The sequence below is a fragment of the Lepeophtheirus salmonis genome, chromosome 12, assembly GCF_016086655.4.
Source record: "Lepeophtheirus salmonis chromosome 12, UVic_Lsal_1.4, whole genome shotgun sequence".
NCBI lineage: Eukaryota > Metazoa > Arthropoda > Copepoda > Siphonostomatoida > Caligidae > Lepeophtheirus > Lepeophtheirus salmonis.
The window spans coordinates 7,608,727-7,625,137 of NC_052142.2; the positions used below are offsets into that span (position 1 = coordinate 7,608,727).

General features: G+C 31.1%; 1 protein-coding gene and 1 long non-coding RNA gene across 3 annotated transcripts in view; one reads left to right on the forward strand and one right to left on the reverse strand.

Moving 5' to 3' along the window:
• Positions 1–16,411, forward strand: part of LOC121126839 (uncharacterized) — a 91,623-nt gene that overhangs the window by 68,336 nt on the left and 6,876 nt on the right. For both annotated transcript variants that reach the window (XM_071892120.1, XM_040722184.2), the window contains 5 exons: positions 6,070–6,199; positions 15,194–15,555; positions 15,604–15,705; positions 15,778–15,958; positions 16,015–16,169. In XM_071892120.1, the coding sequence (XP_071748221.1) occupies positions 6,070–6,199; positions 15,194–15,555; positions 15,604–15,705; positions 15,778–15,958; positions 16,015–16,169 (930 nt within the window). The remainder of the gene's footprint in view (positions 1–6,069; positions 6,200–15,193; positions 15,556–15,603; positions 15,706–15,777; positions 15,959–16,014; positions 16,170–16,411) is intronic.
• The window catches only part of LOC121126954 (uncharacterized), a 64,616-nt gene that overhangs the window by 9,294 nt on the left and 38,911 nt on the right, over positions 1–16,411 (reverse strand). The window lies entirely within an intron of this gene.

Sequence of the window (16,411 nt, forward strand, 5' to 3'; positions counted from 1 at the left end):
ACTCCTACTTTCTTTGGTCAATATTTCTTTGGTCATACTGGCTTTTGTTTACAAAGTCAAATCATTTTCGAGTAAATTTATTACTTGTAAAGTGCTAAAATATATTAAGAAATTGTATTACCATCTCAAAAAGATGTGCAATACGATATTAGAGTAAAAATAACTTTTATAAAATATTTATACGTACTAGAAAGATAATTTTATTTACAAATATAAATGTAATTTTTTTCCCCTACTAGCCTTGAAAGTCACCCTGTCATAGAATAAGTAGGACAGTCAAAAGATTCGCAACACAAATCAACCTAGAATGACTAAATAAAGAATAACTATTAACATCCAAATATTAAATTAACTTTTACATTTTCACTTGCTTGAAAAATTACCATAGGATAACTTTTTTGGTTGGTGATAAAAATAAAAACAATAGTTCTGAACATTTTTAAATAACTACACATTAATTTTTTTTTTAATACCTGGAACAAGAATGTACCATCAGTTTGTGGCTATTAATAAACATGAAATTGGCTGTAAAATACTTTCAAATGAAAATGAAAATTATGACGTTTTTCTATCTATAATTGTATTATTAAAAAGAATTTTATATGTATTTCTATAAATTTTTTTCATAATAAATAATACTTTAAATGAAATGATAAGTATTTTCCATAATAAATATAATCATAAAGTAATTTAATTACAAAAGGATAGTAAATACTTAATTGATTGATAAATACACATGAAATAAACAAAATTTGTCGTGAAAAGTTAATATAAAGGTCCAAAAAGCCACTTTGTGTAATCATTTGACCATTGGGAACAATCTTAAGGACAAGCCTATTTAAGCCATTTTATAAGAGTCAAATTATTTTCAATAGACTCTTCTATTTGATATATGTAGAAGTCTAACTTGTTCAAGGGGCCCAGTTAAATACAAGAGCTAAAGATACTTTGGTTGCGTATGATTTGTTTCGTCAATTTTCAAAACAAAATATGCAAAAATTCACAAAGAGTTGTATGGGGATTTGTTAAGTTATAAATTGAATTAGGTCAAGAATTTTTGGCTAAAAAGCAGCTTATATCATTTTGCATTAAGAAAATTAGTTCAAGAATATTGTGGTGCAATTTAAATATTGTACAATAAAAATTTCCGTCTGTTATCCATCTATTGCAAATTAAATCATTTTTTTACTAAGAAAAACTCGTTAGATAAATCCTATCATGCAATATATTTTTCAATTATTGTTTGTTTTAGAATTAAATGAATAAATATTACTGAACTCATTAAAGCATTTACCAATAAATAATCGAAGTCCTCTTACCATGAAGCCACAGAAACTAACATTGATACACCCGCTAAGGTTATAGTAAAAAACTGGAATTTCTTGATTGTCGAAGAGAAAATGAGTTTGCTTTCGTAAAGACAATGGACATTGCATTCTTTTTCCTATAGGAAATCTTTATAACATTCTCAGATAACTACACAAACTTCATCAAGGCAACAGAAGAACTGGAGCCAAATCTCATAATCTTAATTTTTGACCTAGAATATTGGGGGATATTTTTCTACTAATTTCAAATTGCAGTACCTGCCAAAAACTGAGAATCACCTAATCACATGAGCTAACGAAACACGCCACAGCACTCAACATTTTTGCATTTGTTTGGTGGTCTGAGTCCATCTTAATGGTTTTCCAGTTCCAACCGAAGAACAAGACTACAAACTCTTCCCTACGATATTCACGCAAGTCTTCGGAGTGAATGGAATTGGCTCAAGAGCTATGAAGTTGTATGGTTATGGTTGTTGATCCAAAAGCCTAGGCAACTTACCTATCGGATATTAAGTCTTCATACATTATCGCAAATATTAAAGATGGGACAGGTAATTAAACTGAGGGAGTGAGTAGGTGGTACTACCATATAGACATGCAAGCAGGAATAGTTATTAGATGTGTTTTCAAGAAAGGAGTAAGGATATTTGGTTAAGGCCTAGATCATGTATGACATCAAAGGAGAGTGTTTATTTAATTGAAAATAACTTCAGTGGCTCAAGATAATTTATGAGAGACCTGCTCATTGCTTTGTCAAGGAGACATTGACCTCCATAATAGACTAAAAAACAGTAAAATCCTTGCCATTGACAGAGAGAAGAAAATTATACAAACACTTGATGTGTTTTGTAATAAAAGGCAAATTACATACAATGTATGGTGACCCAATAAAGATTTACCTATAAGATGTACCAATCCCTTCTAGACACCTATATAATCTTCAAATACTTGCTTTTGCATGTCAAGACCATCTTCATACAAATTGAATAAAGAAAATGCCATCAGAGACAAAAAAAAAAAAGAGTTAACAGATGCCTAGTCCTATGCAATCTAATGTCATTTTTTGTGAATACACCTTACGAAAAAAAAGTATTACTCTTTTCTTGGTTAATGATATTTACTGCTCCTTACTCCAGGGCCTCTCAAACTGTTGGGGAACCCTAAGAATCGTGGAGTATCCCTTAGGGAAGAGGATATTGAAATCATCAAAATGACTGTATATTTCTTAAAAGTACCTAGAAATTCTGATTCTGAAATCCAGCATTATTACACGATATTCGAACCAATATCTCTTGAAAATAAATTATGCAAAAAAATTATATATTTCTGTAACTTTTTTATATGTAATTAAAGGAAAAAAGTACTTTACATAAAAATTATATTTATAAAGGTTGTGTCATTAGCGGTTATACGGTTCTAGCGGTTCAAACGGTTCTGGTTCTTGAACCACTAGAACCTGAACAGAAAAAGTTGAATCGAGACCGCAATATATTACTTATTGTTTTCGGTTCTTGTGCTTTTGTTCCTTTATATAATATATAAAGAAAAGAAAATATATACAGAGAGCGGGGATCAAATTTTCGCCTACTTTAAACCTTGATAACTTTAAGACGACATTATCAAATATAAAACCAGTTACCAAATAGGAAAGCTATTCTCGTCAGCTGACGATACGTAGTTCAGTTAGCATCATACCGTCATCATATGAGGAGATAAAGAGCTATAAGTGAAACGAGGAGCTTTCGAGGTATGCCGTAGTCATGGCATTGGTTAATAATAGAGGTGAAATCTCCCATTCAACGATTGCTTCAACCTTAGGAGTAAATTTACGGACTGTTCAGCGTATCCATAAGAACCATAAAGAGGGCACCCAAGGAGGAGGGCGCCGACAGGAAGGTCAGGCACACCGACTTTGTCGACAAGGTGAAGAAGATGGTTGAGGATGACCCTACCAGGTCCATGAAGGTCATGGCGACGGATCTGGGCTGCCATGAGAAAACAATAAGGGACTGTGTATCTGAGGATTTAAGGTGCAAGAGCTACAAGATGCAGGTGGGCCAAATCTTGACCCAGAAGGCAAAGGGGAACAGGCTGATGAAGTCAACAAAATTGCTCAAGAAGCTCAAGCACCCAAAGCAGCCCGGAATGCTGTGATTTTTCTCTGATGAAAATAATTTCTGTTAAGATCAGAAGGTCAACAAGCAGAACAACAGGTGGATAGCCACCTGCACCAGCCATGTGAGGAAGGTAATGAAGACCAAGCTCCCTTCAATGGTCATGGTGTTCGGGGTGGTCAGCAGTGAAGGTCATGTTATGCCTACCCACATGTGTGAAACTGGTCTAAAGGTCAATACAGAGGTCTACCTGGATGTTATGGAGAAGGTGGTTCTGCCCTGGATCCAAGGGGTGGCCGGAGACAGGCCCTGGGTGTGGCAACAGGACTCAGCACTCTGCCATGTGTCCAAAATCTCCATGCAGTGGTTAACCGAGAACTGTTATGACGTCGTAACCAAGGATTTGTGGCCTTCTAACTCTCCCGACCTTACTCCTTTGGACTATTTTGTCTGGGGCTATGTCGAGAGACATACCAACAGACATCCCCATAGCACCAAGGCCAGCCTGATGGAGTCCATCACGGAGGTATTCGGCAACATGGACAATGAGATGGTTAGAAGAGCCTACGGCCAGTTCAGAGGCTGTATTGAGGGCGTTATTGATGCCAACGGTGATTATATCGAATGAATGGCTACTCTATACCTATATGCTCGTCATTGTTTTGATTTTCAATAAAAAAGTTAAAAAATTTATATTTTGTGTTGTTTTTGTAGAAAAATATTTTGGCGACAATTTGATCCCCGCTCCCTGTATTATAAAAAATAAATTTAGTTTTTTTGTATGTAATCGCAGCGTTTTTTCTATGATTTTTTTTTTTACGTAACCTGAGTAATACAGTTGTATCTGAGTTCTAAATACCTAAGGGCTTTTTATGGATCTGGAAAAAGGGTTGTAGGCACTACACCCTGTAAATACAAGAGGGAAGGGGTGGGGCAGATTATGGATCTAGCCCCCCTACTAGGCTTGTCAGTATTTTATAATATGATAAGTATAATATTTTTGAATCCAGGGTTTCCCAAAACTCCCCAAACTGCCAAGCTCCTCCCTACACTAATGAATTTAAAACTAGGGTACCTTTTATACGAGTTTTAAGATCCCCTTCTTGAACTGGGGGTACTATACACACTACGTGTAAGATAGCTGTGCCAAAATTTTCTACCGACGCCCCTTGTTACCAAAATGATCCTAGATAAAATGGAACCGATAACGCTGAACCGAGACCGAAACAGTTGTCGTGGTTGAACCAGGACCGATGGAACCGCTTACCTCGAATAGGGCACAACTTTTTATTTAAGATATGTAATGAAGAACGATTAATAAATTTTAAAAGGTATGAAAGTTCCAAGCTATGTTATCTTAAATATTCCATCTTTTCGTCTGGATTATAATTAAGAGTAATGTTGTTAATCCTTCTATTTATACTTGAATATTTTTTAAATATCGGTATTATTTCACACCTGTCTAAATCATTTTTTTTTTTCCTTAGTAAACTCTCTTCCTTCTTAAGGGCGTCTATTAGTTTCCATATGTTGGGATGAATACTAGTAACAGAGTTTCTTTAAGCTTTGTGAAATCCTACTACACTATTATTCGTTCGACTTGCCATAGCTTGAGTCCTTTCGTACATATTCCAAATTTCAATCGGAAAGTACGGCTGTACTCTCCGTCGGTTTTCTCTACTACCTCGTTCTCCTACAATGTAATTTGTTTCAAAGTCAGAAACAAATTATTGCGGTACATAATCGTCGTTGGTGAGTTCTACAAACTCATCAATTATATCAATGACTGGGAGAAATTACAAGGCTGTAAAGCACATGACTTTTTTTATTAAAATTTGAATCGGTTAGATATCTAAATTTTATGCCCTGATCTACATATGAAAAAGACAACCAGTGATGTTAGAAGTCGAAAAAGTTTCACTGAATACATTAAATTTTGTCTTCTCGAAATCAACCATTAATGTTTGTGGACTCAATGTTGGGGTTAGACTCCTAAATTGGCTTAAAAACTTAAGGTAAATTCCTTGAGATTTCACTGGAAGTAATACGAACAAACGTAGAATACTAGTCTGATTTAGGATAACATGCATAGTGAATAATTGATTCAATATTTCTGGACCACATTTATTTGTAACATCACCTGCCCAGTTTTTTACTCTTGCAAGGTCTTCTAAGCAACTTTGTGTTCCAAATACAAGAATTATATTGGTATCTACTCCGCTGTCGAAAAAAGAAAATTCCCTTCATTTACAAAGTAAGAATATTCTCCTGGAATTACATAAGTAGTTCTTCCACAGGGAATTTGAGATGACTGATTATTTTTTTGCCTCCATCTTCTAATTTTGCGAGACAAATTCGTTAAACTTGCAAGATTAGACAGTACATGCTCGTCTATATTTGAGGACACTTCAGTAATAAATGACACATTCCATCCAAAATAATTTTAGTTCACATTGTCCATTGAATCTCAATCGACACTTATTGGCAAAATATATAACAAAATAAAAATCGACAACAAACTTATAATATAAGTATATAGATCCTTAATTTTAATAGTGTTAACTTCAAAATTAATTAATTAAACTAAATTTATAGACTGCATTATTTTGTGTTTTAAATATTTTTAGCAAGGGCATTCAGCATATTATTATCAAGATCACCCTCAAGATATAAGGCATAGAACAATACAAAGTAGAAAACCTCAACCAATTGGTACTCATCTAATCAAGGGAGATCCAGATTCAGCCACCTCTCCAAGTATGTAAAATAATAGTTAACTTTAAAAAATTTCTTAATGAGACTCTCATCTAATTGATTATGAGTTAGATAGCAAAAAAATAGTGTCATTGATACCATATGATCATTGTATATTTTATAAAGCAATACTAGGTCAGGTGTAAATAAAACATTACAATGATTGTTCATAACATAGTTTAGTTGTGTAGAAATTATAAATTTAAAACAAAATCTAAGTAGAAACATATTTATATTTGAATAAGGTTATCATCGGTACGAGATGGTTGCAACATACTCCTGTTCTAAAGCATTAGAAAAATGATATAACTACAAAATTTAAAGTACAATTGTGTCACATCATCATACTATCGTGAAAAAAAACATAAATTTCAATCAATTTTTATTCGAGAGATTGTATAAAAACTGATTTTGAGGAAATTATTTTGGAATAAGGCCGATATTTTTTCATTTGTTTCTTCAACTTTTTTTGTATTTAAAATAAAACAAAAATAAACAATACAGTATACAGTAGTATAAAATTTATAATCCCAGTGGATATCTGAAACTAAGTTGTAAACTAGTTTTGATCTGTAACTCTATTTTTCTTTTAAGAGAAGAAATCTTAAAAAATATTGGAATTTATTAAAATATGAGATGTTTTTTCAAAAGATACTTAAAAAAAGAGCTATTATAGTAAAAGTGGACTGCACGATAATAATAATAAAAAGCAAGAAGAAATACGTGCTATATTTTGCATAAGTACTTGAGTGACCTCACCTTGAGCATGCTTATATAAATAATGTATATCAGTCCTCTTATTTAAAAATGTGTAAAAATCACAAATATAGCAAAATAAGATTTAATTACTTTAGTAAATACGAATAGCAGTATTTGTGGAAGACATTTTATAAAATAAAATGAAACTATTCCGATCTCATGAGAAAGGTGAGAAAATCAGTACTGGATAAGGACTGCCTCATGTTCAGTGTTGTTCGTTATTTATATATTTTAATATTTACCCATTTAAGGAGCTCAATAAATATTCTCTATTTTTTAATTTGATTCCCCATATTAAGCTCTTACAATTATATAGTCAAAATTATTTTTATACAGTTTATGTTTGCTTGTTTAAGAATTTAAGGAAACTTTTGAATATGTAATAATAACTGATAATAAGTTCTACTTTTGATATTGGTTAAAATTTAATGATTATGATAATTATTGTCACCATAGGTTTAAAAATGGTCTTATTCATTTCTTACCAAATATTTGAAGTAAGAAGATAGGTCGGGGGGGATTAATTAATGAAAACGAGCAAATTCAATTTTTGTACCACTTTTCTGATAATGAAATATCTTCGTAGTATTTTGGTGGGGAAAAAAATTAAATTAAAATAGGTATCAGCCATGAATTTTATTGAAAGTGGCTAAAGTAAAAGAAATTACTGCTATGTGAGTGTCAAAATCAAATGTACTCATATTTGGACAACAGATAATAAGGGATACTGTTAATGAAGTAAAAGAAAATTTCTTAGAAAAATAATTCAAAATGTTGAAGGGTATCAAACTTCCATGCAAATAATGTAAAGAGTATTTTAATATTCGTAATGAATATTTTGGATATTTTTGGATTGATGGAGCTATATATAAATTCATTTCCCAGATGGCATCCAAGTTAATTTTGAGTAAAGGTGTACAAGGTGCATATATATGCGGTCAGGAACCCCATTTCATAGTATAATACAATTAATTTAACCTCATTTAGTTTACACTTTTCTTTTAAAAGAAGCCATACTTATCATTGGAATTAAATCGCTCAATATTAACAATTTCATAAAATATAACACTTCGGGCATGATTCAGAATGATTTATTGGTTCCAATTGATTTATACTATACCTTTAATGTCTAGTAGAAAGATAATAGTGTGAAACAAAAGTTGTCATTTCACTATAGTTTCAACTTCGTATGATGATCAGAATCAGGGATCTTAGAAATTGTATTTAATGATGGTAACATTACTTCAACAAATGAATAATTTAATACATTTTGGAGTTATTTTAGTTAGATATGATCAATTTTATGATCCTATCAAAATCTTGAAATTATATGGCCTTTGTCGATGAAATCATTCGTTCAGTTTGATAAGAGCTATCACTTTTACAATTTTTAATTTAAAAATTAGCCACAACCCATGGATTATAAGATAAACAATTTACCATTCATAACGAAACCAAAAAGATTATTGGTTAAATAAATAAGTTGAAATAGATTTCAAGAAAAATAACATTTAAAACGACCATCAAGAAAAAAATAAGTCAAAGTGATATGTAAGAGTCAAAAGTATCTCATTCAGAAATGCTTAACAAAATATTAAAATATCAATATTTCCTCCCATATATTCTGAAATTTTGCCTATTTTCTACTTCACTCTCATAAAAATGGGATCACTTAAATTATACAAAACGAACAAAAATCCTTGGAGAGGCATTTTTTTTAAATATATCTTTTTTTTAAATTAAACAATGAATATTTTTATATAATATATATATATTATATTTCTTGTTACTATTAATTATGAATTTGTAATTAGAACCTGAGGAAAAGTGTCGTTTTAATTAACTTTTTAACAAAAACACTTTTACATAAGTTTTATTAATTGTACTTTTTAGTTGCTAATTTTCTTAAGGGTAAGAAATGACTCTGAACGATAATGGTTCCGACTACTGTAATTTCAGATATCTTAGAGAAAAACTGAGATAAGTTTTGGTTTCTACAATCAAATATATGTTTCATTTTTGGTTTGAATTGATTTGTACAAAAATTTGTGTTCCCCAGTGTATTTAAAAACGAAAATAAAAACTTAACTTGAAAAAGAATTGACAGAATAAAGCCTACAAGAATCAAATCTTCAACTTTTTTAACAGTAGGGTTTGCACGTAACATGTTAGTATTTAACTAAAACTAATTAACTCTGCCAGGTATAATAATAATTGTGTGATGTAATATGAAAAACAATATCCTTTTTTTAAAACATATAAGTGGTAAACAATGTATGTCCTCGAGCTAGCAGGCGAGTTTCACTACTTTGTTTTAAAGCTACAGAAAATACTTTATTTTTATTTTAAAAAGGAAGTTATATGCGTACAAGAGGGACTCCACACACTTTGTCCCATAACTGAAAGCATTGGTAATCTTGTATAAAAGGTTATGTATAGCATATGTTATTTTCTAATGAAGACATTTCTCCTCTGAATATCTGTGATAAATTTTATACTTCAAAAATTATATAACAAGGATTTAATGTTCCCAAAGGGTTTAATTCAGAAAAACTATAAGTCTCGCTTAAACTCTCCGACAGAAGAATTCAGCTAATTTCCCAACTCTGGCATCGTCATCCTAAATCAGATGTCCAACATTTTCATCGACAAATCAAGATTTTAATAAGAGTACGCCGTATTTTGTCAGAATCGGCTGACCAATTTCATTGGTCACTACGAGGTATCCATACAGTCCCTAAAAAGAGTCTTGAATTCTCGTTAGTGATATTACTTTATTGCCAATCCCTCTCTATTTCTGGTGCAATGATACATCTTAAGTCGTTTTCACCGCAACAAACACTTGTTGACCTTAATTCACATGGCTTATGACTACTTCCTCATCCATGTCCATCTGCCCATCCTGCACCACTGCAAATCGATTATATATCATCAAAGCTTCATATCTTTTATAATTTTTTGTTCGCCATAGGCTTGCTTTTAAAGGTCTACAGTTTCCTTATTAGTTCACTTTTAAAGTTTTAAAAGTTTTAAATAAATATTGCAGCATTCGACGGGGTGTCCTAGTGGAATAGATCTTCATCGACAGATTAAAGGTAAGAATTTGGGATGACATAATACAAGCTCTTCATCCTTCATGAAGCCCAAAAAATTATTTCTTCATAATCTCTACCATAGAGATTCCTCTATGACAAATGGCATCACAAGCATGCAAACGACAGATATTACTTTTTAGATAAGACTTTGTTTCTAAATAATAACTAATATATTCCATTTATGTGTTGTTCTGTATGGTTATTCCTTTGAGGATAAGGACTACGTAGCGTTCTTCATTTGCACATGGTAGAGCAACCTATATAGATGAAAAATCATAAATCATTTTAATATATTAGAGCAGTGGTTTTTAATCTGCGGGAAATTTCCCACTCGTGGGGAATGGCGGTGATGCCGAGTGGGGAATGACTCATCGAACAGAAGAAACCACTGTTTCCAAATTTCAATTTCAACTAATTTTCAAATCACAAATATTTACAGACTGTTTTAAAAACAAAAATAACCAATAGATGCTATATTGGAAGTCATATATGTGTAACAGTGACGACACTGTTGGGTTGGAAATGTTAACAGTAAATTCACACCTTTCACGTCTCTACATGGTATAACAATTGGGAGCAGAGCTTCCATTATTAAGTAATTAGTCATACGTGTATGTATTCTTATGGTTATTTTATTTTGTGTGTTTTGTGATGATATCCTATGTTAAGGGTTAAGATTTGTGAATTTTCGGGAAAAAGCGAGACTGGCCGCAGCACAACGGCTTTTCTAACAGTGGCACGAATAAGCAAGACTGCTGGTGGTAATAACGACATTCTCAAGAACGAGCCCATCATCCACATAAAAAGGCTACTGGACGAGTTTCAGTTCTATTTTCCAGACTGCAAAAGCGACAATCCAATGAGAGAGTTCACGAGGGATCTTTCCAGCTTTCGATTTGATGCACTTTCATGTTGTGCATTAAACTTTTTTAACAATTATTCATAACAGACGAACATATTTAAAATTAGAACCCACCTTTGAATACCTGCAAAACGCCCATATTATCCCCATATTCTTGATAATATGTACCGCGAAAGCTTCGTTAATATAAATAAGATAGGTTCACTGAAGTGTTTACGCCCTCATTAAGCATGTATAATTTCTCCCGTTTTATTATCATTCTTCATGGGTTGATCTTTACTATAGTTCCTTCTATTTTTGAGGAACTTTTGACAAAACCTCTCCTTTTTTAATAATTTAAAGTATTTTTTTAAGATTTCTTCACTTTCAACAAAAGTAGTAGGGAAATTAGAGAAAAGAGTAGGTGCTGATGAAATTACATCGATTTCATCAGTTTAATGTTTGAACACGTGTGATTTACTCACAAGTTTAAACCATATCATTATAAAGCAATGAAATACAATTATTACCACCAATGTGTCTTATAAAAAACGGAAGATAATCAAAAACATTACTAATTCCTCCTATCAATTAAAATTTAATTATGATTCTTCGGTGGAAAATAGAGAAATGTTTTCGTCGCTATTCGTTACTTCCATTCAGGGAGCACTATATACATGTAGAGTTCATGCATTTTATGGAAATACGTAGGTTGTCATTAACAAATAACAATCATGAATCCTCTGTAGTACATTTCTACATGGCTAAAAAATTATTTTATTTCATCAGATTATGGGCATGGGTAGTTATTTAATTAATTATTCGACCAAACGATTTCATACTCGGGAATCTATCTCATGCATTCATAAGAAATGTTTGTTTGGCATAAGGAAAACATCTATTCATATCCTTGCTTCAGTTTTCTTTTTCTTCGGAAAGAGTTCTTTGATGAGCTTCGACTAGCTCTTCACATCTTCACTTAGATGTTAATGTAAAATAATTTCAAAATATGTTTCTTTAGTGACTAAGGAATTACTTCTTGAAGAAAGTGAAGAGGTCTTATCGTTTTTAATGAAAAGTGGATTGAACAAAAGTAAGATAATCTATATTGAGAAATTATTTTCGACTGGCTCCCCTCATCTTCTATTAAATGGTCATTTAAAAGAAGTTCAACGCTCGGAATATGTTTTCTTAGTGACCAATGAATGACTCATGAAGAAAGTGAAGAGGTCTTATTGTTTTGAATGACGATTTTATTGGACGAAAGTCAAATAATTTCTATGGAGGAATAATTACACCTATTAAAAAATATTTTCTATTTTTTATAAATTTTAAATACTAAGTTAATCGGTTCCCTCTGATTTCTTGTGCATTGGAAGGAATTATTGATATTTTAATATTATTTTTTTTTTAATTTCCAAGAATTTCTGAATTATACTCACTTGGTTCATGCTTATCATTTTCACTTCTTTTTTTTTCATAGAATGATAGTATTTAATGCATCAATAATATCAAAATACGAGAGAATAAGAAGAACCAAAAAACTTCTTATTCAAACTACTTCATGGGGTGAAAGGAGAATAAATAATATGATTTAGCTTTTTTTCTGTGAAAACAGTCCGTTTAATAAACTTTAATAAGAATAGTGATATATACATCAAATTAATTAAGACAATAGATATGGTTTGGATGGATTTTTTTTCTCGGAACATCCGGATTTAGAAATCTGAGTCAACTCATATTTCCATTAGATTAATTAGATTTATGATATATGTAAATCCATGATGTTAGGAATCTCATCTCTTAACAAATGTTTTTTGTGCGCGACTCGGGCGATGACACCTAATTTAATTGAATTATCATTCATTTTGTAGATGTCCTTTAATATCAAAAACTGTTACTTCATCATTCATTGGTTTTAGTACACATTTTTCGCTTGAGATCTTATGGAATCATTGTATACTTCTGTAAGAACTGAGGATAAGTTTAACAAAGATGAATAATACTGGATTGAAATGTACATTGAGAAAGAAAGATACTTATCATTCTTCATCTGCATCTCTTCTATTGAAACTTCTTCCAAATTGACACATGATACATATATAAGTTTGCACTATTGATGTAATTATAACGCTTCATCCTTGCTTCCTATTTCATTATCACTTGTGGGTCTCTTCTGCTATTTAAAAAAAGTAGAAGGCGATCCTACACAATGAAATATAATGAGATCCTCTTTTCCATATATTTTCATTAGCAAGGCATATTCAACTCCTTTATTTTATGTATAAACAGTTCTTGGGAGCTCTTATGTTATTAAATAATAATAATTCACGGGGAAGACTCATTTTGTGCAAATGAATTCAAGCCGAAAAAGGAATTTATCTTTGAGCACAAAATCTAAAACTGATCTCTGTTTTTCTCTCAGTCATCTGAATTTTAAAATATCTGTGATTATAGAGTTACTATGAATTCATTGTGGTCATCTTTTCAAGATATCTTTATCAGGAAAACCGCAAAATATTTTCAACTCTCCTATTATGTACATATATGCATAAATAGTTCATGGGAACTCATATGCAATAAACATGTAAATAAATTATAAGTTATATTTCAACTTCACTAAACTTATATAGAAAATATGAGCTTTGCTTTACATATTTAAAAAGTTATTGAGTCGGGATTCATTTTCTGAATTACTAAATTACTTATCATCATATTCAAATATCACTCTCTTTAGGATTTAGGATATTCCCATCAATATTCAATAAATAAATTACGGATTACACTAAATACTTACGATGGGACAAAACTGTATATAAGAACAATTATTTCCGCTTTCATTAATTATAAATAATAAGTTATGTCCCTAGTAAATTAGGGTGTCTCATATTAGCCCGGTTACCCCTATATCCAAACAAAAAAAATGGCCGTAAAATGCCGTTAAATGGCACAATAAGTAAAGCATATATCTACGCACTAAAAACTACATAGGTTAGAATCGAATTTGTCGAAGAAAAATGATTTTCTGGGAAATGGAGAGTTGGCTCACTAAAGTGGGCCGTTAGAAAAGAAAGGTTCAGAAACCTTGTATTAGGGGAAGAATTGGTAATTAAATTCATTTGAATAAACTTTTCCAACAGATAAATATGTCCAAAGTTATTACAAAACTAAATTATTGTAAGAATCTTTAAGATTCTAATTAATTAAAATATTTTTATAAACATATGAATATTGAAATTTTATTCAAATGAGTTCTCAGGGTCATTTTTAAAGTTTTCAGACTTTTTGATTAAGTTATAAGGCCTAAGTATATGAATATTGGCTGAATTCATGTGAGCGTATAAGTCCTTCCTAAGAGAATGTCATAAAAATAGGGTAACTTTTAGAACCAGCATATCTACTGTCCGAAAGTAATATAAACTGTAATTCTCTTTGCTTGGTGATACGTCAGAATTTTCAAAATAAAGAGGAATAATCCATAAAAGCATTGATATTTGCTGTTACTATCATGTGTGGCGATAACATAAAAGCAAGCTTGGATTTTTTTGATCAAACAGAGAAAAATGTATAATAAGTTTTTTACTTCAATGAAAAATAGAAGAGGATTTTTTAAAGACTCAAATACAATATAGAACACCCCAAAAACTGTCTATTAAGGTAATAATATGATTCATATTTGTTTAAATTTTTACAAGAACCTATTATATTCAAGTTCTTTCAATTTGATCATGCAGTATTTGAACATTAATTCGGATTTTGATGTCATCAATATAATCAATTTCAGTTGGTCAAGCATGATCTTAGCAAGCTAATCTCCTTCTTATGTTCGTTATTCTCGCAATGTGAATACCTATACACTTTTCTTTAATAATAATTTTCACGTCATGACGTTTCAATATCTTTTATGATCAGTGTTATCAAATAACCTATTTTTATAAGGTTCAGTTAACCTTAAAAACTGCGGCTCCTCATGACTTTATCACTTTTTTGAATTAATATAAGTTATAGTATTCATATCAACGGATTCGTTTATCATAATGTCGCGATATTAAAAAAAAAGTATCCCAGCTTGCTTTAATGTTATCGCCTCACACATATAACTTCTTAAAAATTCATAGTTACCTCAATTTAGGCTATATTCATATCCCTAATAATGTCTTTCTTATGCACAAAAAATATAAATGTGAAAACTTCGTTTTTGAATACTAAGTAATACACTGTTCTGTGTGTTGCTCCATATGATTATTAAACAAGTTAATAATAGTTGAATTGGATATTAATTTTTTTAGTTTTCTTTTATAGTTCCACCTCCTAATAGAGCTTATTTGCGTTCACTAATCCATAGCTCAGACTTAGAACATCTGGAAAAAGTTGTATTGGATGGTCATGGATATAAACTTTTACACGAATCAACATGTATTGGTAAAGTTTCACAGTTCATGTTTACTCTTCCCAATCTAATGGATACTATATCAATTTTACATAATGCAACTGTTAGTGGAATAGTATCGGTTGTTCAGGAACTTCTAGTCAATGAACGTCTTGCTCTCTCTAGAGATATATATGGAGCAACTCCTTTACATAAAGCTGTACTTTTCTATCAACCAAAGCTTGTAAAACTTATTTCGGGGAAATACTGCATTACAACTAGGGCAAAAGATCAAGTAAATTAAAATAACGAACATCTTCATTAAACGAAAATATATATTTAGGAAGGGCAGACTCCACTACATTACTCTGCTTCTCTTCATGACAATGGCATATTTTATAGATATTTATTAAAATGTGGTGCAGATGAAAATATACAGGACAAGGTTGTTGGTTTTTTTTTAAAAATAAAATATTGTTTAATGTTGTAATTAAGAGATTTATTATTTATACTATAGCATGGGAAAACAGCAAAATATTATGTCTATTCACCTGGAGAAATCAATCTAAATATTTTAATTGCTCGTTGTAAGGAAATGCCAAGGAAAAGAGAACCTCAGGAACGAATAAAAAAATATTCGATTCCTCCTTATCAACAACAAGCAGTATCATCATTTCTTCATTCAAATCCTCCAAAAGGTCAGTTAAAGAAACATAAGTTAGCAAGTTATATCAAATTTACATGAATAAATCAGAAATGTGTTCATCAAGTGTTCAAAATTGGATTAAAAACTTAAACTTTGAAAGTATTGAACAAGTGGTATTAGATGGATATGGAGATAAGCTAATCGGTGAAACAGCCTCAGATTCAAAAATTAGGGCTTTTATTCGAGCTATTCCAGCTTATATGGTAATTAATTTTCTCTTTTCTTTGTAAATGTTAATTTTTTATGTGGTTACTAACAGTAGTACCAGGCATCGCCCAGATTAATTAGATATCAACTAACAAAAAAAAATTGCTTTAATAATATAGAAAATAAATCCCCTATAAAACCTAAGTTTTACTCTTTCTTTTTCATGAGTGTAAACACACGTAGCTACTCAATACTTGGATCCTCGCACCTCAAGAATTAAATAATAACTTTAACCGTT